The 24,593-nt window shown below is 47.5% G+C and overlaps 2 protein-coding genes across 2 annotated transcripts; one reads left to right on the forward strand and one right to left on the reverse strand.

Moving 5' to 3' along the window:
- The first annotated feature begins 4,278 nt into the window (after positions 1-4,278).
- On the forward strand, positions 4,279-6,985 carry LOC100272576 (putative cytidine/deoxycytidylate deaminase family protein). The gene is made up of 5 exons (NM_001147041.1): positions 4,279-4,374; positions 5,440-5,499; positions 5,668-5,858; positions 6,422-6,526; positions 6,614-6,985. Exons 1-5 carry the CDS (start codon positions 4,359-4,361, stop codon positions 6,800-6,802), a joined length of 561 nt encoding a protein of 186 aa, NP_001140513.1. The 5' UTR covers positions 4,279-4,358; the 3' UTR covers positions 6,803-6,985.
- A 1,285-nt stretch (positions 6,986-8,270) lies between these two features.
- Positions 8,271-12,546, reverse strand: LOC100285112 (polygalacturonase). The gene is made up of 7 exons (NM_001158007.2): positions 11,927-12,546; positions 11,680-11,810; positions 10,706-11,023; positions 10,168-10,288; positions 9,901-10,075; positions 9,730-9,800; positions 8,271-9,214 (listed from the first exon to the last, which is right to left on the reverse strand). Exons 2-7 carry the CDS (start codon positions 11,695-11,697, stop codon positions 8,484-8,486), a joined length of 1,434 nt encoding a protein of 477 aa, NP_001151479.2. The 5' UTR covers positions 11,698-11,810; positions 11,927-12,546; the 3' UTR covers positions 8,271-8,483.
- Positions 12,547-24,593: the final 12,047 nt, after the last annotated feature.

Below are 24,593 nucleotides of genomic sequence, written 5' to 3' on the forward strand. Positions count from 1 at the left end.
AAGCTTATATCGGAACTTTGGAAAGTGGTGGAATGTCAAATTCCAAGCTAAATAGGTTACTTTGTTAAGTGAATTTCAATTCTCTAAAATGAAGGGATCCAAACGCCCCATTAGAGTAATTACAAAAAGAGCACAAACATCTAACACCACCTGGAGTCGAAAGTCTAGACGCGACAGATGTTGAGAATATACTGAAACTCCGAGAACAGCAAGGAGAGAAGACCCTTCGTGAAGATGTTGACAAACTGCGAGCTTGTCGGGACGTGATGGATGCGGATGTCCCGACAACAACACGTTCACGAATAAAGTGAAGATCGAACTCGACATGCTTAGTAAGCTGATGTTCGAAAGGGTTGACAGAGAGGTAGACATTGTTGACGTTGTCGCAATAGACCAGAGTACTCCTGGTGAGGGGATGTGCGCAGCTAGCTCACCTCATTCGCCTTATTAGCAATAGCATGGTATTCAGCCTCAGCACAGAATTGAAAAAAGTATGTATTGTCTGTTGTCCCGTGGTTACATCACGTGGTTTATCAAACATCATTGACATGACATGCTACCGTAAGTAGATATATTTTGTTAGGCTCTATGCTCGCTTCCATAGTGGACAAGGTCGCCCCTGAGGGGTCCGCACCCCCAAATACAGTGGGTCCCAGCCGCTGGATGCTAGCATTTTTTTCCCGTAAGATTTGTTTGTCTTAGACACATACATAAAAAGCGCCGAGTCACCGTCCTATCTCCTTTAGATTGTAATAAAATTTCTCAATTACTTATTGAGTATTATTTACTATACCTGTAACGGTTGCATTAGTGAAGAGAAGCTTTTTTAAAATTGAAATTATTGGAAACTATTTGAGGTCAGCAATGACTTAAGAGAGGTTAAATAGTTTGACGATTCTACGTATGGAGAAAAGGTTGTTGCATAAGATTGATCTCAATGGTATAATAGACGACTTTGTATCATAAAATGTTAGAAGATATTTTTAGCGTGATATCAAGTAATAAATAAATGTTTGTGGCTTTATTTTATATTTATCATCATATAAACTTTTAAGCATTGAGTACAAATTTTTAATAATATGTGTATAATTTTACACGTAGATAAATATAATATACAGATAAATATAATATACGTACATATATAAATATGCTGTGTATGAGTCTCTATATCAAGTTTTGCTCCACGCCCAAAAAAGTCAGCACTACATCAAATCGGTTAACTCAGTAGAGTTTAAACTCTACTAGTCGATTGCCCGTGCGTTGCGACGGCTTACAACAATACCCACGTAAACTATTCATCAAAAAAAATTCAAGATTTTTTATTGATTGTCTCCGCTCTCTGTATAATATAATTTCTGATTTGGCTAACTGATGTTATTGTTTACTCCATGCAAATATGTCTTAGTACAACACGACCAATGAAGTGAGTGATTAGAAGATAGTTCACAACGATTGACTGAATGAACAGAGATTATAAAATGATATAATTCTATCATACAAAGACCAAATAAGAGAAAGTTTGTGAGATCAAGTTTATAAAATAAGTCCTATGAAATCAAACTTAAAAAATAGATCAAAATATGGAGTGATTGCTAAAGTCAGACATCAATAAAAACTGGATGCACTCCATATAAATTACGCTACTTCGTAGCAATTACTAACGTTTAAAACCAACAAATAACCTTTCATTTTGCTGTTAGTGTGACAAATCATTGTTGCTCCATCTAATTTAGCAACCTCAAACACCATGTAGTCCATTGCGCTAATGTGGTCTCAGAAACGACATAATGCTTGTAAGAGCAAAAAAACGTCGTGTCGTGCTTGGCCTATAGCCTCGGCCCGTAGTGCTGGCCCGGCCCGACACGATTATTTTTTTATTTTACAAAAAAACATATATACCTTTATACAATTTATATTCAATATTAAAAACATCTTAGTGTGATGTTCTACTCGTTAAACAGTTTCACCCAGTGTCTCCCGCCCTTCTTCCATCAGGGCATGGGTTTGAACCCCACCTCCTGCACCGTTTTTTAACATTTTACGCTGATTTAATTAAATGGATCGATGGGGTAACGGGCTGGCTCGACACAATTAGCAGGCCGGCATGACGTGCCTGTGCCATAGTTGTGGCCCGCGTGCATCTAGCCCATGTCGGGCGTCGTTACGCTGATTTAATTAAATGGATCGACGGGCTAACAGGCTGGCCCGACACAGTTAGCAGGCCGACATGACGTGCATGTGCCATAGTTGTGGCCCACGTGCATCTAGCCCGTGTCGGGCGTCGTTTGGGATCTATAGACGTGCAGCGGATTAATTTGAAATAGCTGTGAGGGGTTATTTGAAAAAAAATGACGTATGACGACTGTTGAAACTGGTGCTTTAAGTATAGTATAGAAAAGCTAGCCGTAAACTCTTGGAAGTTAGCTAAACCTTTAGAAGTTAAGCGATACCGTCGAAAGTTACACTCTTGAAAATATTTGGTCAGAAGTAGGGGTGAAAATATTTGGCTCGTTGTGGCTCGCACATCTAATGAGCTTTAAAAAGCGACTCGGCTCGGCTCGGCTCGCTCCTGACTCGCGAGTTGGCTTGCCGAGCCAACGAGCCTATCCATAAACATGAATTTACTCTCTAAATTATTATATAAAATCTTAAAAATATTTTAAATAACATATTTTAAATTAGTAAATTAGATATATTACTAATATAATATAGAAAATATATTAGTTTTATATAGTAATTTCAAATAACATAAATTAATTGTCTACTCAATACTAATATTGTATGTTAATTAGAATTTTATGTAACAAATTGTTGTTGGGTCGAGTCACGAGTCAGCTCGCGAGCTACAGCGAGTTGAGCCGAGCTATCCCGCTCTTCTCACGAGCCACAAAAACATGCTCGACTCAGACTCGTTCTAAGTGTCGAACCGAGCAGAGCTGCTGCGAGCTCGAGCTTTTTCCCAACCTAGTCGAAAATTAGCTTAACTTCCAACTATTCCAATGCCCTGCGGCTGGAGCCGGTGAAGAGGGAGTTGGTCGAGATGACCTGCCATCGCCAACCGAGGTCGACGCCGAGGCTGTCCTTATATGGAAGGCCACCTTAGATCGACCCTAGTGAGTGTTTCTAGCGTGGGGTTCCGTCTACATGCCCCCACGCCGTTAGGTTGAACTAACTACATTTTGACGGCTACTGTAGGTCGTAGGAAGATACTGATAACTTTCGAGAGGTTTAACAGCCCGTAGGAAGTTATCGATAACTCTCGAGAGTAGTAACTGGTCATAGAAAGTTATTCATAACTTACGAGGGGGCCTTGTTGGCTGTTGGAAGTTATTAGGTAGTGTTTGGATGGAGGGACGAGGAAGGATGAAGAGGGATGAGATGAGATCATTCTAACTTAACCTGCGTTTGGTTTGAAAGTCCAGAGTCAGGGTTAAGAAATATTCTTCAAAAATGGTGGATGAGGTCATCCCTCAAAAAATAAGGGACGGGGTCAGCCCAGAGTTGATCCCGTCACATCCCTCGTTTACACCGAACCAAACACTACCTAACTTTCGACGGGTCAGAGACACTTAGAAAGTTAAGTGGTTGTAGGAAGTTTTATATTTTGGTGTTGTGCAGGAACGGCCGTGGACTAGCTCATGCAGTCATGCGGAAGCTTCTTTGCATGACAATGGTATGCATGATGCGGTGACAAGTCAATCAAGCATATGGTGTTGTTTAGTTCACATATTTGTAACGTTAATAATAACCAATAATGTTATACTATGTTTAGTTAAATTTAACCGTAATGAGATATCATACTAAAAATTAATATTATATTATAACATTAATAATCGAATGAGAATTATTATTATTATCATTTACGTTATATTTGGTGAAAAAGAAATTAACGACCGGACGTTCGCTTCCTCGCACGTGCGCCGCGTGCTTCCGTGACGCATCGACGACGTACAGAGAAAAGTAGAGGGCAGCGCATGCAGTCCAGTTCAACAGCACTCGCTACGGCGCGGCCCACGACCGTGAACCCGGCCCACTCACCGCATCTGAGGCAGCTCCCTCCGAGCCCGAGGGGCCACGGCCACGAACGGTCCAAGTCGCGTCACCTGGCGGCTGGCGCCCACGGCCCACCACTCTTTTCCCTTTTGCCTTTCCGCTTTCCCCGTCCGCATAAAGGTCGCGCGGGAACGGGCCCCGCCCCTCGCCTGGCCCACGTGGCAGGGACTCGGAGCTCTTCCTATATTGCTACTGCTATTGCTATTGCTATACGCCAAGGGCCGCAGCGGCAGGCCACGCATCTCTCTCCCTTCCTTCTCCCCGTTCTCCGTGCAATCTCGGCCGTTTCCGCTCCCGCCATCGCCATGGAGGAGGCCAAGGGTAGGTCTACTACTCTATCTCATGGTTGCTACCACTAGTACTACATGTCACGGCCTGCGATTGCGGGTTTCTCGGGTCCGTGTGCTAAGGCATAAATTCGGGATCCACGAAGTGAAAGTGTGGAGATCCTGGGGTGCCCCCCGGTCTTGGTCGCTGAGCGGTGACTGACAGGTTTGGTCTTCGGCATAAGGAGAGGACGGGTTCCAGGTTTTGCGTATCCTGATTAAACTAGGAACTCGCAGAATTGGTGGTGGCGGCGTTTGATGCGTGGCGGCTCGCGGTGGCTTTAGCTGAAGATGAACTTGGCGGCGACAGACTGGGAGGAGTAGATTCTGAGTGTTGTAGCAGGATCGGAGTAGTGGGATTTAAACCAGTCTGCGTTAGTCAGGACAATACTCTGTTCAGTTCAGTTCTGTTCTGTTCGTCGGTGTCTCGATTCTGCAGCCAATGCATATTCGGACTGGAAAGGGGGAAATTTGCCTCCTTTCCCAACTTACTAGAGGCAGCACGGAAGCTTAGTTTTGTAATTTCCTAAATCCTAAATCCTAATGAGTGGGAAAAGATGGCTACACAACTTGCCAATTTACGAATTGTGGTGCTAGTAATGTTGTGTGTGTGTTTGCACGGGATTATCTGTAATTCTGTATGAAAACTTGTTCGACACCATTGAGCAGCTGAAGCTAAGCAGGGAGTGCCTTGTCTGCTCCCTCTCTGCTACAAGCCTACAAACCGATCAATTATACCATCTACGTGGCAGTTGTACGGTATCCATCTGCTGGAAATCCAGTTTTCCTGCTGTGGAACCGTGGGATGCTGTGCTAAAATAATCTGTGTACACCAATCTTCCTTCATGGCCTTGATCTTCTTACCTCCAAAAGCATCTTGCCTGCTTATATGTGATAATATGGTTGCTATTTTTTCATCATTCGGGAATAGAATGTTCACATGAGCTGAAGTGTACAATTAATCTAGCTAAGGAGTTATATCTTTCTTCCTTTTGGATTTGTACTTGCTAAATATTAGTTAATCTAGATGGCTCGTGTATGATATTTCCCCCTCTTGTAGTTGTGGAGTCCAAGGACGGGACGATCTCAGTTGCTTCAGCATTTGCTGGTCATCAGGAAGGTGACATTGTTGCTTCCTCGTCCACTAAACTCTATATTGTCTTGTCCCCATTTCATCGCATGCATGGCATTCAAGATTCAACTAATACAACCTATGCATTCCTGTACACACTGTTATTCCTTACTGTGAAAAAGGACTTGCTTATTTGAGCTTTGGTTTATCAAACAGCTGTGCAAGACAGGGACCACAAATTTTTATCAAAGGCAGTGGAGGAAGCATACCGAGGAGTTGACTGCGGCGATGGAGGACCATTTGGTGCAGTTGTTGTCCATAATGATGAAGTAATAGTTAGCTGCCATAACATGGTTTTGAAGAACACTGATCCAACTGCGCATGCTGAAGTAACTGCGATAAGAGAGGTAGGATGCTCTGTTGACTGCCTCTCTAGCTTGCACCGGGGCATCTTAATATGTGGACCCTTGACCATCCAGTTGGTTACTCCTTCCATGCTTTGGTGTTAGTACCACATTCAGCATGTAAATAGTCAAATGTTACATTCATCTTTTACAGATGTGGAATGACTCATTCCATCTAAACATTCAATTTGCAAGGTTCAAATTTAGTTCCAGTAAGTTAAGATGATTATCTGCAGCTGAAGTCAGTTAAAACGAACCAATCAACAACTGGCAAAATTTATTTATATTTCTGTGAGGAGTTAAAAGTTAAAACTGATGGTTGGTCTTTAATATTTCATTAACTTTGTTTTTATTTTTTTTTCATTAGCAGTAGATTGTATGGAACTAGATGCTTTCAAGGTCACTGAACCTAAAAAAAGTATCGTGTTTGTTCCGCCTAACTTTTGGCATTATAGTTCTGAAATATTTTTCATTCAGTGTTCGCTGCATTCTACATTAGTTTTCCTTTCATTGTTAAGGCAAGAGAATACTCATCTCTTATAACCAATGTATCTTTTGTAAACTAGGCTTGCAAAAAGCTTGGGAAAATTGAGCTGTCGGATTGTGAAATTTATGCATCTTGTGAGCCATGCCCAATGTGTTTTGGTGCTGTTCATCTATCCCGGATTAAGGTTGATTTCTTAACTTACATATTCTTCATATGATAGAATATATGGAGCATGTTACTGATAGCAATCTTGTTCAATGCTGTACTGCAGAGGCTGGTGTATGGAGCCAAGGCAGAAGCTGCAATTGCCATTGGATTTGATGATTTCATTGCTGATGCTCTCAGAGGAACTGGGTACTATCAGAAGGCCAACATGGAGATAAAGCAGGCAGATGGAAATGGAGCCATGATTGCTGAACAAGTATTTGAGAAGACTAAAGCGAAGTTCCAAATGTATTGAACCGTGGAATTACTTGGTGGGATGATTTAACATTGTGATAGCCCTCTGATTCTCAAAAAAGAATAACACAACCTCTGGTATTATGTAATTTGTGACGGGCCACAAATTGTCATTGTGCTTCCATTTATGAAAACAAGATTGATGTCACTCCTTGTTCTTCAATGAGCAGTTGATTCTTAACTTACCTGATAGTAGACTTCCACACTGTATGTAGTATCAGAATTCAGACATTTCCTTTGCTACGATGTCATTCCTTTTGCAATGCACCGAGGAACTCGGTCAACCCTGAGGAATTCACTTCAAATGTGTTGTTTGTATTATATTCATTTTCTGAATTGTTTTTAAAACTGTTTTTTGAGGCGAGAACGGTGGATTGACAGTTGAGAAAGCCCCCCAATCAGAGGCTGATGGTTCGCTCAAGCAATAGCGCAGTGAGAGTAGCAGTGTTATTTATGGCTCTTTTTAGTTTTCAAAAAGTGTTTTTAATTATGTACTTTGCTGTGGTGAACTCGGAGGAAAGTATTAGATAAGATAAAATTTATTGGAAAGCCCAAAATTAGACCAAAGCAATTACGTCTGCTAGAATAACAAAAAAAAAACGCTTCCGAATTGATCTCATCTTTATATAATATAATTTTTCTTTGTTCGGTAATAACTTAATATTGGAATAAATCACTCGTTATAGCAATTAATAAATGGAAAGAAATTGGCATTAGTTCACGAGGAATTCTATATGAATAGGGATAAAGGAAGGAAAGAATAAATAAAGATCATTTTTTTATTGTATTCCATATCTTTTGTCCTACTCTTCTTTCCTCAGGAGGGGTGTACTTAAAAAAAGAATAAAGGGTTAATTCGTTCTTGATAGCCATTTTCTTAACCAGTGAATGGGAACATACTCTAGACCGGAATCTAAAGAAAGTACAGCTTGATCATTTCCATAATATTGTATGATTCATGAATGATCGACGCCAATTTAGGGGGTGTTTGTTTGAAATTATAATATGTCCAGATCATATAGTCCAACAACTTTTGAAGTAACGCTTAGTTCAAAAGTTGTTGAATTATATAATCTGGGTAAATTATAATTCCAGACAAACACCCCCTTAAGGTGCAAATGCAATAACTTACTGCATAGTTACATATTGGCTGTGGAAGGATAACTCTAGCAGGAAATTAATTTATTGTATCTTTTATTAAAAAGAAAAACTACTCCCTTCATCCCTATTTAAGTGTCATCAGGTAGTCGTGTTGATATTTTTTTAAAAAAATTGCTATGTTTATAAAAAAATATGGGCAACATTTATATCCCAAATAATTTTATTATAAAATTAGATCCAACGATCTATTTAATAATATTATTATATACTATAAATATTAACATTATATACATATGTTTAATCAAAGTTAAATATATTTGACTTCTTAGGAAATGAGAATGACAGATGATAAGAAACAGAGGGAGTGTGTTCAAAACCATAAAGTTATGCAGATTGCATTCACATACCAAAAATTGGAACAAAACAGGCAAAGATACACCGACAGTCATCTCAACAGCTATATACATGAAGCAAGTGGCACTCTAATCACAAATAATTGCAAGAATCAGATATACATGACTAATAGGGCTCTCACTACATGAAGCAAGCCCCCTTTGCAGCAAGAACAAGCACAGCTCTACCTACACTAAAATGAAGCCAACTCCAGTAAAAAGATCTAGCAACCGGCTGGTGGGCGATGTATGTCTTGGTTGCTGCACACTCATTACTGAAGAACTGCTTCCATCGTAGCAAATGGATGTCTGTCTACAATTGCTTCTGAGCTGTTCGCATGATTCTGGGATCACCGAGTTCGAATACCCTTCAATAAGTGAACAATTCCATGGATGTGCAGATTGCACACTGAGGGAAACATTGGACAGACAAATGTTGCTGAAATTGTCCCCCTGAATGCCTTCCAATATACCAGCAACCCCAATGTTAACGCCAACAACATCCTTGATTGTAATATTGCTTATCACAGGGAGAGCAGTGCTGTCATATTTGTCATCAGGATGTTCACCATAGTTTCCAGTGATCCTGATGGCCATCGAAACATTGTCCATGCTCACATCTGCTATGTACACATTCTCCACGTACCCTCCGCGCCCCGGGGCCGTCTTGATTCTGATCCCGTGAAGGGAGTTGACAATGCGGAGGCCCACAGCCCGTACTTCCGATATGCCACCTGACATCTCACTTCCAAAGGCAATCCCTGAACCACCCCTTGTCTCCCCTGTGATGTCGCTTATGCTGATATTGGAGCTTGGTTGAGCAAATGAAATGCCATATTCATCCCAGCCACTTTTAATGACAATAACATCACCGCCATTTCTTACATAGCAATGATTGATACACACATTCGTGGAAGAGTCTGGATGGGTTTGGAGTTGTATTAGCACCATAGATGCAAATATGATTGATGGCTATGCAATTCCAACATAAGTTAAAAAAAACAAACATGTTTTTCAATGAACCTCTTAACTATTGGTGTACCATAGATTTGGAGGACTGGGATAAGGTCACATTTCAAGCAAAGACCAGTCACATCTTATGATAGTTCATGCTTATGTTATTACTATTTTTAACATTGCGTAACAGCAATCGGAAACCTAAAAGTATGCCGTCACCTCACAAAAGAATTGCTTGCATTGCATATTTCAGATATTTCAGCTACACTACACAAATCAAAAGTAAATGAATCTGGAAAGCACAAAGAGTAAAAATTCTTGGAGGGAAAACATGCCAAATTATATCAGCCACCAATGTTTCCCTAGTGTGTTTAATAACAAAAGTTCCCTAGTGCAGAACAAAATGGAGGGAAAGGAGCAAGCATGTAAAACATTAAGAAAGCTTAGAAATCTCGAATAATTAAAAGTGGCATCTTACCTGGAGTAACGCCGTCGGTGTTTGGCGAATTCAAAGGCGCTAGGATTGTGACATGCCGGACAAGCACTTGGCTGTTTATGTAGCAAAAGCACTCCAGATAATATATTTGTATTGTGAATGAATTTTTTTTTATGTTTGAACAGAAAGCAAGTGGCTATCTAGAAAACCAACCTGCAGTACACAGGGTGGATATTCCAAAACGGCGAGTTCTTGAAGGTTAGATTAGATATGACGACATTGGTAGAATACATCAACTCCACAAGATGTGGTCTAGTATAATTCAATGTGTGGTTGTGGAACCAGCCCCACCAAATAGCTCCTTGACCATCAATTGAACCATTAGCACCTGCCCAAGAGTAGCAACATTTAGAATACTTACAAGCTAACTAAATGATACTTGAAGAAGATGGGGGCGACACAACTATAGTATTTACTAACCAGTTATAATTACATCCGTCAGATTTAATCCAAAAATCAGACTCTGATGTCTTTTTCCAGGAAGGTCTCTACCTCGACCATAGGATGGAAGAGGATCGATAACTGGCCAATGAGATGAATCCTGCAGGATGCATTCAAGGCATTACCATGGAAGTATAACCAGGATCAACGCGGAAAAACAAAAGGGTTTTGAACCTTTAAGGAATGTGGTTTTTTTAGCATCTAAAGACTTCCCACTGAGCTAAAAAGGTCTTGGGTTCGATGCAGCCTCTCCGCAAAATGCAGGAGCAAGGTTTGACTAGGTTATCCCTTTCCCAGACCACAAGTGTGGGAGCTGTCAGCACTGGATCTGTCCTTTTAGTAATAGATATAACATATGCAGTTGGCTTTGTATTGTTTCCTAGAAGAAAGCTAGATTGATAACATGATTCAGCAATATAAGTTTGACTAGTTCATGGGCATAACATAACAAGCATACGATCCAAAGAATATATTGGAGTACAGATTATCATAGTGCAAACTCTGCAAATCATCTTACCGGAGATCCAATTATTATTGCATCCTTGTCCAGTGATAAAGTGAGATGGCTGATAAGATGAAAACTCCCCGTCAACCACCTTCCCGCAGGCACGAAAAGCTGCGCGCCACCCTTGTCCGCAAATGAATTGAGATAGAAGATTGCATTCTGGAATGCCTTTGTATTGAGGGTGACACCATCCCCAACGGCACCAAATTCAGTTATTGTGACACTGTGAGGCCGATACACGTTCGGCGGCATGTCCTTGCAGTAAATGCTGGATACAGTGGACCATTGGATCTCAATCACGGCTGTGAAAACCAGAAGGACTTGAAACAGCTGGCAGAAACTCCAAAGGAAAAAAAAAGAAAATGGAGATTCAGTAACAATCACATGTAGTATATCTGTGCTTGTAATTTGCGTCACCAGCAAAACATGTAACGTGAAGAACTTTGCAATGAAACTGAACGGAATTATATCCATCTGGAAAAAAAGTTTCACTGAATCTTCGTCGAGATGGTTTTTATAGCATCTGAACATGGCACACAAAGCTGGAGAGGGCCAACGCATTTAGTTTCCTCTCGTGTTACCTATCTTCAAAATTGCTTTATTGAATTGTGGATCAATGTGACACCTTCAACTAAGGCGATATACCAATTGTTTGGAACACGGACCGGTTTTGCAAAAAGAAATAAATATGTATATTCGATCAAGTGACAGGGGAAAACAAACGGCAGATCACGCGGCAATGCCAGCAGGCGCCACGCAGGAATGCAGGATCGATCTAGGACGGCAGCAGCGCGTGAGGCCGTCCGCCAATCTCCTCGGGCCAACGGCGGTATTGAGATGCAGCAGAAAGGGCAACGGGTCGGTCGGGCACTGCTCACCGGAACCCCGTGACGGGTAACGGCACGATCCATCGTCCCTTGGGCCTCCCGCGATCCCGGGAGACGAGGAGCGCGGCACGGGCACGGACAGTAGGGAGGGGCACTCACAGATGCAGATCTCTTCATCTTCTCCGGCGAGATCTCCGAATCCGTCGGTGGCCTGCTGCTCCTGCTCCTCGCAGCCGACGCCGACGCCGGCACCTCTCCCTTAGCTAGCACCCCGCCGTGTATGGACCCGCCTGCAACACCGACGAGCCGGCAGCAGGCCCATCAACCAGTTAATCAATCAGGAAGAGAAAGAGCGGGGGCTGTAAATGTAACTGTAACGAACAGTGGCGCGAGGGCAGGAACGTACCAGGAACGAGAAGCACCCACCACCAGCACCAGGACTCAGGACACGTCGGTCGGTCGGTCGGTCGCCGCGGCCCCCTCTGTTGCTTCTCCTCTCCTCACCTCCTCACGAGGGGGAGAGGCGGAGAGCCGGAGAGGGATGGAGAGAGGACTGGAGGAGCAGGTGGCTGGCGAGCCGCTGGGAGGGACTGACTGGAGTGAGAGGGTGGGAGGCTGGGGCGGGCATTGAGGCAGAGAGCAGTGCGGGGGGAAAGGGGGGGCCAGGGACCCAATCATGCCACGCTGTGCAGTGCAGCGCAGAGGCGGCGTGGCTGTCTGACCGCGCTGGGGCCCGGCTGCGCCCCCGTCGCGGCACCCCCTGCTCCTGCCACTGCTGCACCTGGACTGGACGGGACGGTGGTTGGCTGCTGCTGCTACTGCTGCCGCCGCCGTGAATGAGTGTGCGTGATGGTGGGTGGCGCCCGCCCGGCCGTGAAGGAGGACCAGGACCAGGACCACGACCGGAGGAGCAGGGCCTCCCCCTCTCCTCCCGCGCGAGCCCAGCGGAGGAGGGAGGGACCGGCCGGCCCCGGTGGCATGCCCGCACAGCCGCGCTCCTCACAACGGCCGCCGAATCATAAACCTAATATTTTTTCAATCAAAAATATATTTAAAGATACAAACGTTTGTATTATGCTTCATAAACCTAATTAGATTTAAATCTAGGAACAATTGGATCTATACCATTAAAAGATCCAAACTTTAGATATATACCATGGACCCCACATGTCATTGACTAATGTGGACCCACATGTAAGTGAGATAGTAATGGTATGGATCTAAAGTGGTGATCTTTTAATGGTATGATCCAAATTTCCCTTAAATCTATGGGACGGATACGGATGGATGGTAGATCATTATGTATCCTATAGACCTATACTAATGTATTTTAATTAAATTCGGAGTCGAATACGAATAGTGAGAAACGGGATGGATACAGGGACTCGATATTTTTCGATCAGATAAGTGACTTAATTATCGTTCACTATAGTTATGTTCACCTATAAAACAGTTATAAATGAGCAATACATAGAACATAGATCAATATAACAATATATTATATCAATACGTTAAGATCATATTAGTCCAACACAATATTTCACACATAATGACAAGATTGGAATCACATAATAGTCTATATACAACAAAATATAGTTTTTTAGGATTATATGTGAACATATGTTGCGCCTTTATAACTGAACTGGATATTTGTGTATTATTAAATTTTTTCTGCAGAAAATCATCAACATATAATAAGATTGATACAATATTCTAGTTTTCAACCAAAAATTACAAATAAGTTACTAACACTAGAAAACATTCTATAAGAAGATAACTTCAAGACCGCACATGAAAATGATAAAGAGAAGTATATATTATGTTGAAACTTGGATACTTAGAGCAATTTTACGTGTAATTCACGCATTAAGTGGAAGTGAAATAGAAGAAACATGGCCATATTGTGTATTTTATGGTCTAAACATCTTTTAGAATTATATGTGGACATATGTTGTTCGTAAAATTTCATGATTTTTCGAGACTATCTGTGCATTATTAATTTATTTTTATAGAGAATCATCAAAATACAATTGAATTCATAAAATATTCTAGTTTCGATAAAAAATTACAAAAATATTTCCAAAACTAATAAACAGTCTATACAAAGATAACCTCAAGTCCCCATGTGAAAATGATAAAGTTAAGTGATGAATATGATAAAAATTGGATACTTAAAGTGATTTCACGTGCACCTCACACAACAAGTGAAAGTGAAATGGAAAAAACGCGTGCATCTTATAGATTTTATGGTCCAAATATTTTTTAAGATTATATATGGACATATGTTACGCCTCCGTAAAAATCTATGTTATTTGTGTATTATTAATTTTTTAAGAATATCATAACAATAGAATTAAATTCATAAAATATTCTAGTTTCGACAAAAAATTGCAAATAATTAACCAAAACTAATAAACATTCTATACGAAGACAACCTCAAGTACCAACGTAAAAATGATAAATTGATTTCATGTGTAACTTATGCAAATAAGTGGAGTTGAAATGGAAGAAACGTGTGTATAGTGTGGATTTTGTGGTCCAAAACATATGTTGCACCTCCATAAGATTTTATGATTTTTAGGCTATTTGTGCATTATTATTTTTTGAGGAAAATCATCAAAATGCAATTAAATTTATAAAATATTTTATTATCGACTGAAAATTGCAAATAAGTTACAAGATCAATAAGATAATCTTAAGTTTTCACATGAAGATAACATCAAGTCTTCACATGAAAATGACAAACGATCTATTAGTTTGATATAAATCTGGACATTATTTTAATATTTTCTAAGTAACGATTTGTTCAAAAATTTGTGATATACTACAAAGTTGTAGATCTCATTGAGCTCTTCGATTTTCATATAAACTTTATCTCCATCCGATTTCATAGGTAAAAGTTATGATTTGACAACAATAACAATATTGTGTAGAAAAAGGAAAAATAGGTATCCGAAATATGAGTATTCGTATCTGATCCGAATATCTAGGGTATTTACTGAATAGTTCTTACTCCGTATCCGACCCAAATCCGAAGGTGCACTATCCAGGCACTATCCGTATCCGTCCCAAATATAAAAAAAACCTGAATTTGTATCCGAAAAGGGTATTTTAACCACCTGTATCCGGTACCCGACATGTTACACCCCTATTTGGATCTACTCTATCCGTCTTAATTTATAATTCGTTTGACTTTTTATCACAAGTTTGACAAACTCATCTTATTCAAAAAATTAGAAAAAACAAAAAAAAATTGTTGTGGTTTTGTTTATTATCACATATGCAAATTTGCATATGACTTACTTTTTTTTATTTTTCATGAATTTCTTAAATAAGGCGAGTGATCAGAGGGTTGAAGAAAAATCAAAGGAATTATATTTTAAAATAGAGGGAGTATAAGGTAACGATGTTAATTTCAGACGTGAACGCGTCGTCAGGTTTGCACTTTATTTTTAAAGAAAAGAAAACAGGGACGGAAGAGTGGCCTGCTGATACTACTGGTGACTGGCCGAGGAATCTTCAGTTCGGATTCCAACGGCAGGACCGTCCAAAAAACGGCCGGGTTCGCTCGTAGTCGTAGCTGTAGCTGGAGAGGCCATAGTCTTCTCTTTCCTGAACATCAACATCCAAGGAAACGACCAAACGGCGTTTTCTGTCTTGCTGTGTTTGTATGGGCATGTCCTGTCCCGTTCTCTCAGAATTGGCTCTGCGATGCGATGCAACAAGAGCGAAAGGACTCGCCACCCGGCCGTGCTAGCTCGTGCATGCTGCCCGGCGGCCGGCGCCAGTGCCGCCTCGTCTCGCACTGCGAGCTGCAAAGGCGAACGAAAACAGACGCCGCCGCCCGGCCGGCCGGCCGGCCTCTGGTCCTCCCTCCGTCCAGTTCCCAACAAGTCGCTGTCTGGCTGAGTGTATGTCAGGCAGGCTCCAAAAGACGCTCATTTCCATCGCGTACGTGACGTCTGGGTTCTCTTCTCTTATAGTTGAGCCAAACCAAACGGCCTGCGTGCACTGCAGAGGGCTGCACATCAGGCTCTCAGCAGGCCAAATGCGCTGAAACTTTTGCCACTGGAGGCAGGCAGGCAGGCGGCGGGCACCACCATTTCCACTGTCCACCACAGCCCGCGCGCCGGCCGGCCACCGGGGTGAGCGCACCGCACGCGTGTCTTCGAATGAGGCAGAAAAGCATGCACCTAATAAGCTGAGGCAGCGCATGCCCATCATGGTCACCGCCTAATAATGGTAGTCTTCAGTTCAAGCTGAGGAAGATAGAGCTGTTAGTCTTAACACCGAGAGTCCGGCAAGGTGACGCTTTGTCCATGATGGTTCGGTAGGGCGGGAGCCCGGGAGGGAGAGAGAGAGATCATCGTGCACTGCTGCACTGCACTCCGCAGGCTTTCACTGTGGAGTGATGCCACCCAAACAGACAGACAGCTGCTGTGTTCTCCACTCGTCGTGATGGCGATTTCAGGTGACCAAAAAATGGTACGTACGCGTGCCATGTCATTGTTCCGTCCAGATTCACAGACGCTGAAAGGATCCGATGCCGACTGCCCGAGGACGAGGAACGCCGTCGCACTGTATGTGTACATGTACGAGGTAGGTTTCTAGTTGGTGCTCCAACTCCGAGGCCAAACCGGTCGGAGGAAGAGGAACTGTTTGTAGTACATGGGAGGAGGCAGAGAGAGCCGCTGTTCTGTTTTGGCATGTGGATGACGATGGCCTGTGGTTTTCGATGCTTTTTGTTACTGGTTGCTTTTTTGGAAGGGTCGTGGACTTTATGTTTGTAGTTAAAAGCATATGGTGCTCTAGTGTCGTTATTATATGTTGGGGGCTTTCAGCTTCCGAAGGTCATCGAAAACGTGATTTGACAATGTTTTCTAAGTATGCGAGTAGGTATCTTCGGAATCAGGTTGCGGGTATACAGAGGCATGGTCAAGACGAAGTTTGACTGAAATGGAAGACGATCATGCTGTTCATTTTGTAGGGATTTTCCCTTTATTTTCGTTATGGAAAATATGAGAAATGAAATTAAAAAAAAGGAAGGAAAAGGCCACCCGCTGGGCCGCTACCAGGCCTGTTGGGCCGAGCAGCCCAGCAGGGCAGCCAGCATAGGCCTGGGCGGCCGTAGGGCATGGGCAGGGGTCACACAAGCGAGTGTGCCTGGGTGACCGCAAGGCTGAGCGGACGAGCGCAGGCTCAGCCGCGACTCGGGCGGCGGCGGCGCCCAACTGCCGATCCGCTTCCTCCGTGTAACTGGCGACCGAATCTTGCGCCCACGATGGATCGGCCTCTGGTAAAAGCTCCTGCTCGTCTCCTTTACAAATGTGAGGTGATTCCCCTTCCTCGGTATAGGCTAGAGTTCCAGAGACTGGAAATCTTGGCTCCTCTCTCCTGCTCTCTATTCCAATCACACATTCGATCGATTCAATCGGTCCTGGCATTCTGTGCGTCTCTCTGGTGGCGATTGGGAGAGAGTGGAGTTGGCTCCGCGCTTGTGCTGCGTGCTCTACTGGTGCACTGTTTGATCTGGTTATTGTCCACCGTGGCCTGGTGCTTGGGCTCCCTGCCGCGCGGTGTTCTACTTCTCGGGCTGGTGCTGTGGACGTCTCCCTCGGCTCCGACAGCGGCTCTAGTATCTCCGTCAACCTCCCGCCGTGCAGGCCCGGACGTGGGCGGCGGAATTGGTTTTCTGGGACAGAACTTCGTGTTCGCTGAGCTGATCTTCCCACGTAGACAATCTACGTGCTGTGAGTTATTCGTTGCCTCACTTTATTTACTGTTTAATTTTGTGCAATCTGCTAGTATTAAATACTTGGGTGTGATTGCACTGTTGTGGGCGGATTTGTGTGCTCGATGATGATAGCGGTGTAGTGAGACAACGTGACAGTCTGGGTTTTAGTGTATTATCATTTTCAGCATTGATATTATTTTTGCCTAATTAAATCTCTCTTTGTTAAGGCTGTTTACCTGTGTTAAATTTTGTTAATTTATTAAGTAAACAACTCCTTTCTATCAGTATTTATATTTGATTATTAGGCTTATTACATCTGATCTAAAACCCTTATTTGGTAAGATAGGACTGTCACGTTAGTCGAGGATCTCTGATCACCTATTAGCGTTGGAGGGCTGTTTATTACAGCAACCCGCTATTTTGAGAGCAATATTTTAAGATAAACAATTATGTTTATTTGTTTAATCTGCCTTCTTCATCTGCAAGCCATGTTTAATTTCCAAATGGACCTGTGTAGCTATTTTACATGTTTACATGTCTTAGAATTGCTACTGTTCATTGCTGCTATAATTACATATGGCATTTGTCTGAGTTATATGCTTGTTTTATTCGGAATTAGAATATTTAATTTATTTAAATATGAAGGAAACATGTCACTTATTTCTCTAATACTACAACAGATCATGACAAAGGATGAAACTATCACGAAGCTATGTGCAGAGGAGCTTCGGCATGACAACAGAAAGGGGAAACCGACTTAAAAATGAAAAGCCAAATCAGCCCCCGAAGAATTACTATAAGGTTATTGATAAAATTAAAGGGCATTAATGTAATTTTACATGGGCTGCGTCCCGTGCCTATAAATAGATGAACAGTAGTCATGTACTGTTCACGCTGATCTGGCATTGGCATCTCGCTTGTACCCTTACTTTCCTTCAAGCCGAAGGTACATTTGCAATTTATCATCATTTATATAAGAAAAATGAATAGAAATAAATTAGTAATTATGTTTGTCGGCGTTTCGAGACAGGGGGGTCCCAAAGCCGACGAGTGAGTGTGCTGCGTGCCCCAGCCCAGATGGGTCGAGCGCGTGGGCGAGCGCGAAGGGGGGAGAGGCGAGGTGGCCGGAGTCGAGCGTGAGAGAGGTGGAAGTCCCGCGGCCTTCGTGTTCGTCCCGCGCCCAGGTCAGGTGCGCTTGCAGTAGGGGGGTTACAAGCGTCCACGCGGGTGAGGGAAGCGAGCGGCCCCAAGAGAGCGCCTGTCCCGTCCTCGGTCCCGCGCGGCCAACCCTCTTTAAGAAGGCCCTGGTCCTCCCTTTTATAGTCATAAGGAGAGGATCCAGGTGTACAATGGGGGGTGTAGCAGAGTGCTACGTGTCTAGCGGAGAGAGAGCTAGCGCCCTAGGTACATGCCAATGTGGCAGCCGGAGAGGTCTTGGCACCTTGCTGGCGTGATGTCGTGGCTGTCGGAGGTGCGACGGTGCCTGGCGGAGGGACAGCTGTTGGAGCGGTCGAGTCCTTGCTGACGTCGCCCTGCTTCCGTAAGAGAGCTGGGGGCCGCCGTCGTCACAGAGCTTGTGGAGCGCCATCATTGCCCATCCGGCGGAGCTGGCCGGATGGGACGCCGGTCTTGTTCTCCGTGACCCGAGTCGATTCGGGGCAGGACGATGATGACGCTTCCTGTTGACATGGCGGGTCTGTGCCTAGGCGGGGTGACGTGGGGGCTCCTCCGAAGTCGAGGTTGAGTCTGTCTTCTGTTGCTGAGGCCGAGTCCGAGCCATGGGGTCGGGCGAGGCGGAGGCCGTTTGGCCGAGGCCAGGGCAGAGTCCGAGCCCTAGGGTCGGGCGAGGCGGAGTTTCGTCGTCTTCCGGGTCTTAGCCCGAGTCCGAGCCCTGGGGTCGGGCGGAGCGGAGTTCGCCGTCTTCCGGGTCTTTAGCCCGAGTCCGAGCCCTGGGGTCGGGCGGAGCGGAGTTCGCCGTCTTCCGGGTCTTTAGCCCGAGTCCGAGCCCTGGGGTCGGGCGGAGCGGAGTTCGCCGTCTTCCGGGTCTTAGCCCGAGTCCGAGCCCTGGGGTCGGGCGGAGCGGAGTTCGCCGTCTTCCGGGTCTTAGCCCGAGTCCGAGCTCTGGGGTCGGGCGGAGCGGAGTTCGCCGTGGCGCCTTTGGCAAGGCCTGACTGTCTGTCTGACTCACCCTTTGCGTTAAATGCTCCTGCAACTCGGTCAGTCGGTGTGGCGATTTAGTCAGGGTCGCTTCTGAGCGAAGCCAAGGCCTCGGGCGAGCCGGTGATGTGTCCGCCGTAAAAAGGGGGGCCTCGGGCGAGACGGAAGTCTCTCGAGGTCGGCTGCCCTTGCCCGAGGCTAGGCTCGGGTGAAGCGCGATCGAGTCACTCGTGTGGACTGATCCCTGACTTAATCGTACCCATCAGGCCTTTGCAGCTTTATGCTGATGGGGGTTACCAGCTGAGAATTAGGCGTCTTGAGGGTACCCCTAATTATGGTCCCCGACAGTAGCCCCCGAGCCTCGAAGGGAGTGTTAGCACTCGCTTGGAGGCTTTCGTCGCACTTATTTGCAAGGGGACCAGCCTTTCTCGGTTGCATTTTTGTTCGGGTGGGTGCGCGCGAGCGCACCCGCCGGGTGTAGCCCCCGAGGCCTCGGAGGAGTGGTTACACTCCTTCGAGGTCTTAATACCTTGCGTAATGTTTCGGCTGGTCTGGTCGTTCCCTCATGCGAACTGGCCGTAGCCCAGGTGCACGGTCGGGGCCCAAGCTCTCGGGCTGGTATGTTGACGCTGTCAACGGTTTGGCCGGAGCCGGTTTTTGCGAGAGCAGCCCCCGAGCCTCTGCACAGGGCGAGAGGACGATCAGGGACAGACTCGACTTTTTACATACGCCCCTACGTCGCCTTTCCGCAAGGAGGAGGGGGGGAGTGCGCCATGTTACCCTCGATGGGCACCGAACATGGTGTCTCCGGTGAGCTGCAAGCGGGTAATCCGAGTGGACGTCCGTGCCCCGTTCGTTGGGGGTCGGCTAGGGGCCCAGAGGCTCGCCCAAAAGTACCTGCGGGTGATTTGCCGGACCCGGTCCCCTGGCAACGGGGTCCGAGGGCTCGATGCCTCCCTCCGATGGGATTCCGTTACAAGATCGTTCCCGCTGGTCTCGGAAATGTCCTAGGGTACCTTGGGAGCGCAGCCCGAGCCTCGGTTATGTATCGAACGTACCCCTGGTCATCCCTCGCTCGGTGTCTGAGGCGACTGTGAACCCTTCGGGGGCCAGCCTTCGAACCCCTGATCAGTAATGGGCGCGGAGCCCGAGTAGCCTGAGGCGGCCATGGAGCCCTTCGGGGGGCTGGCCTTCGAACCCCTGACCAGTAGTGGGTGTCGGGCCCACGCGATCTGAGGCGACTGTTGAACCCTTCGGGGGGCCAGTCTTCGAACCCCTGATCAGTAGGGGGGGCTCGGAGCCCGGTTCCTTTGCGGAAAAGGATCCTTTGCGGAAAAGGATCCTTTTCGGGGTATCCCCCTTTCCCGGTCCCTGTTGCAAGAGATAGAGAAAGAGGAAAAAGGAAAAGGAAACGAAATCGAACGACGTGGCGTACCTCTTTTTGACGCGGTTATTACGGCGAAGGTGAAGCGTCGCGCGCTTCTCCCGCCAGAGGCGCCGCGTGTCCCGCCGCGGAGTTAATGCGACGGGGCGAGTGGTTGGCGGGGTGGCTGTTACGCGTGCGCGAGCCGCTTGAGGAACGGGCCACGGGCGCACCGTCTTCACGCCGTGGGAGGAGGCCCTCTCGCTGCCCCAGGATGAGACGTGAGCCTGGCTGACGACGTGACTGCTGCGCCCGCCCGCCTGCCACCGCCATTACTGCTGGCCCACTTTCGGTCGCTTTGACCAACGCGCCAGGCTAGCGCTGTTGGGTCGCCTCGAGTCGCGGCATAGGCTCCGCAACCGAAGAGGCGTGACGGTGGCGCAAGTGGCGGTGCGGTTGCTTGCATGCAGCAACTGGCGCGCCGGTTGCTTGACGCGTGGGCCTAGGCTTCTAAGCTGGCGTGTCAGAAGTCGGAGAGGCGCGTCCACCTGGCGCGGTTGCATGCCGTCTGCATGGCTGCCCGCCCCTTCCGCCCGTTGGTCTGGGCAAAAGTGGGGGGTCGCTTGTAACCGCTGGACAGTCGTGCGCACCACGCGCGGCGGTTTGGCTTCTTCTGCCCTGAGCTGGCTTGCATGACATGCGGGACCCAGCCCCCGAGTCGCAGGGGGGGCCTTGGAGTGTGTTGGAGAAGATTCAGCCCGCGGCGTCTGGGGGCGCACGTAGGGAGAGTTGCCTTTAAAAGGAGGGAGACTCCTTTCAGAAGGCAACCATGTCTTCTTCCTCCCTTATGTGTCGTGTCTTTCCATCTTCCAAGCCCCCGGATGGGGGGTATCCGCCGCCTTTCCGCCTCGTCGTTGGAGGAACGCAATTCCACGGGAGTTGGTACCTTTCAGCCATCGTTCGGCTTCAAGGATTTTCATCATGCAGCCCGGCTGCACCCCTCCACCGGCGGTCACCCGAGATGGTGACCTCCGGCTTGATGGTGGGGGAAAGCGAGCCGGGCTGCGGCCTCTGCCCCTCCCTCAGCCTCAAGGATTTTCATCACCAGGGCTGGGGAGGGGAGTGCGCCGAGTTGAGGTCGGCCCCCGCGTGGGCGGCGGCCCGCTCCTTCACTCAGTGATGGGGGGGGAGGAGCGGTTGTTGTCCGTGGCGCTGGCAGCTGCAGCGTGTCCGGTCTTCAGACGCGAGCGGCTTCGGAGCCGCTCGCGGCGCCGGCGTCCGCCACGGCAGCTGGAAGAGGTTCTTCCGCCGGCGCGATAGCCGGGGCCGGCCACGGACTGACCTCCAACTCTACGGCCTTCTGCCCGTCCTTGCCTCACGAGTTTTGTCGTGGGCGGGGGCCTTCTGGCAGCAGCATCCGCCCTAGGGTCAGTGCTGCCGCTGTTCGACCCCCCGGAGCAGAAGTCGTCGTCGTCGTCGCCGCTGCTGGGGCAGGTGACGGCGCGCCATTCGTCGGCCTTCCGTTTCTCCGCAGGCCTTCCCCCTCGGAGTGGGGTTGTTCGTACCTGCGGAGGGGGAACCGGAGTTCCGTTTGTAATGGCATTTCGAATGCCAATGTTTTTTGTTCATTGTGGCTGTCGGGGCCTGAACATGTATGTAATTTCGGCACGGAGCCGTGTTTTTTCCTCATTTTCGAGCGCTAAGTCTCGCCTGTTGATTATCTGAACCGCTTTACCAAGCATGAGTCGCCCCGTGTCAAGGTGACGAGTGAGGTATCCGTATCTCGGAGGCGTAGGAATCCCTCGGCCCGATCGGCCTCGTTGTCTGGGGCTCCTCTAGCTTAGTTAAAGAGACCTCTCGGCCGCCCTTCGATGAGCCGAGGCCAGGGGTAGCGATACCAGTATGAACAGAGGCGGAGTTGGCTCGAGAATGGGAACCTGGTTGGCCGAAGCCTAGTCGTGTTGTCCGTCAGCGGAGCCGACGCCAAAGTCGATCCGCCGAGGCCTCGGGTCGGGCTGGCGCCCTTGGAAGTCGGTTGGCCGAGGCCCCAGGGGTAACCGGCCGAGCCGCCTGCTCGGGCCGGATTCCCGGAGGGGTCCCTGGACCGCGCCACCGTCCGAGGCTGGGTCGGATGTAGCTGAAGACGCCGTCGATGCCGAGGGTGCTACGGCTCCCTTCAGCGTGAAGACCCGAGCCTGCAGGACCAGATCGTCTTGTGGCGTGTGCCTTCTGCGGCCGCCGAGGCCAGAAGACACACCCTCGCCGTGCTTGCGAAGCTGCGTCTTTTTTCCTCTTGTTTCGAGCATCTGGACTCCGTCGGTAACAGGGATGTTTGTGTGAGCGAGAGTTACTTCTCGCGGAAGGGACAAGTGAGGTATCCGTATCCCAGAGGCGTGGGAATCCCTCGGCTCGGTCGGCCTTGCCGCTTACATGTACTTTCACCCGTCCATGAGGCCCTGTCCCCGACTTAGTCGAGAGAGCTTGAGGGACTGCTTCGGCAGGAGAGCTTCCGAGCGTGAATACTTGTTCGGTCCACGGAGTCGCTTTATCCGAGCGTGAGTTACTTATCGCAGAAGGTGATGAGTGAGGTATCCGTATCCCGGAGGCGTAGGAGTCCCTCGGCTCGGTCAGCCTTGGCTGCTTACGTGTACTCCGTCGTTTCCAGGATCCGCTTTCCGAAGTAGTCAAGAAGCACGAGAGTAATCCTGCTAGAAAGAGATCTTTTTTCGAGGAAAAATTCGACGCAGAGGGGGTCTCCCCCCTTTTAGCCCCCGAGGGAGGGTCGGGCTTTGCCGAGGCTAGGCCGACCCTTCCTTGATGACTAAACTTTGCGCAGGTGCGAGGTATATGAACAACTCGGAAACATCATAAGGGTAGAAGCGACGTAGCTGTTTGATGTTCCAGGCGTTGCCGTAGATCTCGCCTTGATTGTTGGCCAGCTTGTATGTTCCGGGCTTCAGAACTTTGGCGATGACGAATGGCCCTTCCCAGGGGGGCGTGAGCTTGTGCCTCCCTCGGGCGTCTTGCCGCAGCCGAAGCACCAGATCGCCCACCTGGAGGTCTCGGGACCGGACCCCTCGGGCGTGGTAGCGTCGCAGGGACTGCTGGTACCGCGCCGAGTGTAGTAAGGCCCTGTCCCGAGCCTCCTCCAGCTGGTCCAGCGATTCTTCTCGGCTAGCTTGGTTGCTTTGATCGGTGTAGGCCCTCGTCCTCGGGGAGCCGTATTCCAGGTCAGTGGGCAAGATAGCTTCAGCCCCGTAGACCAGGAAAAACGGCGTGAAACCCGTGGCGCGACTCGGCGTCGTCCTTAGGCTCCAGACCACCGAGGGGAGTTCCTTCATCCACCGCTTGTCGAACTTGTTGAGGTCGTTGTAGATCCGAGGCTTGAGCCCTTGTAGAATCATGCCGTTGGCACGCTCTACTTGCCCATTCGACATGGGATGAGCCACGGCGGCCCAGTCCACCCGGATATGGTGATCCTCGCAAAAATCCAAGAATTTTTTGCCGGTGAACTGGGTGCCGTTGTCGGTGATGATGGAGTTCGGGACCCCGAAGCGATGGATGATGTTGGTGAAGAACGCCACCGCCTGCTCGGACCTGATGCTGTTCAGAGGTCGGACCTCGATCCACTTGGAGAATTTGTCGATGGCGACCAGCAGGTGCGTGTAGCCCCCGGGCGCCTTCTGCAAGGGACCGACGAGGTCCAGACCCCATACGGCGAAGGGCCAGGTGATGGGTATCGTCTGCAGAGCCTGAGCGGGCAGGTGGGTCTGCTTCGCATAGAATTGGCACCCTTCGCAGGTGCGGACGATTCTAGTG

Source organism: Zea mays, chromosome 1 (assembly GCF_902167145.1).
Source record: "Zea mays cultivar B73 chromosome 1, Zm-B73-REFERENCE-NAM-5.0, whole genome shotgun sequence".
Taxonomy (NCBI): Eukaryota; Viridiplantae; Streptophyta; class Magnoliopsida; order Poales; family Poaceae; genus Zea; species Zea mays.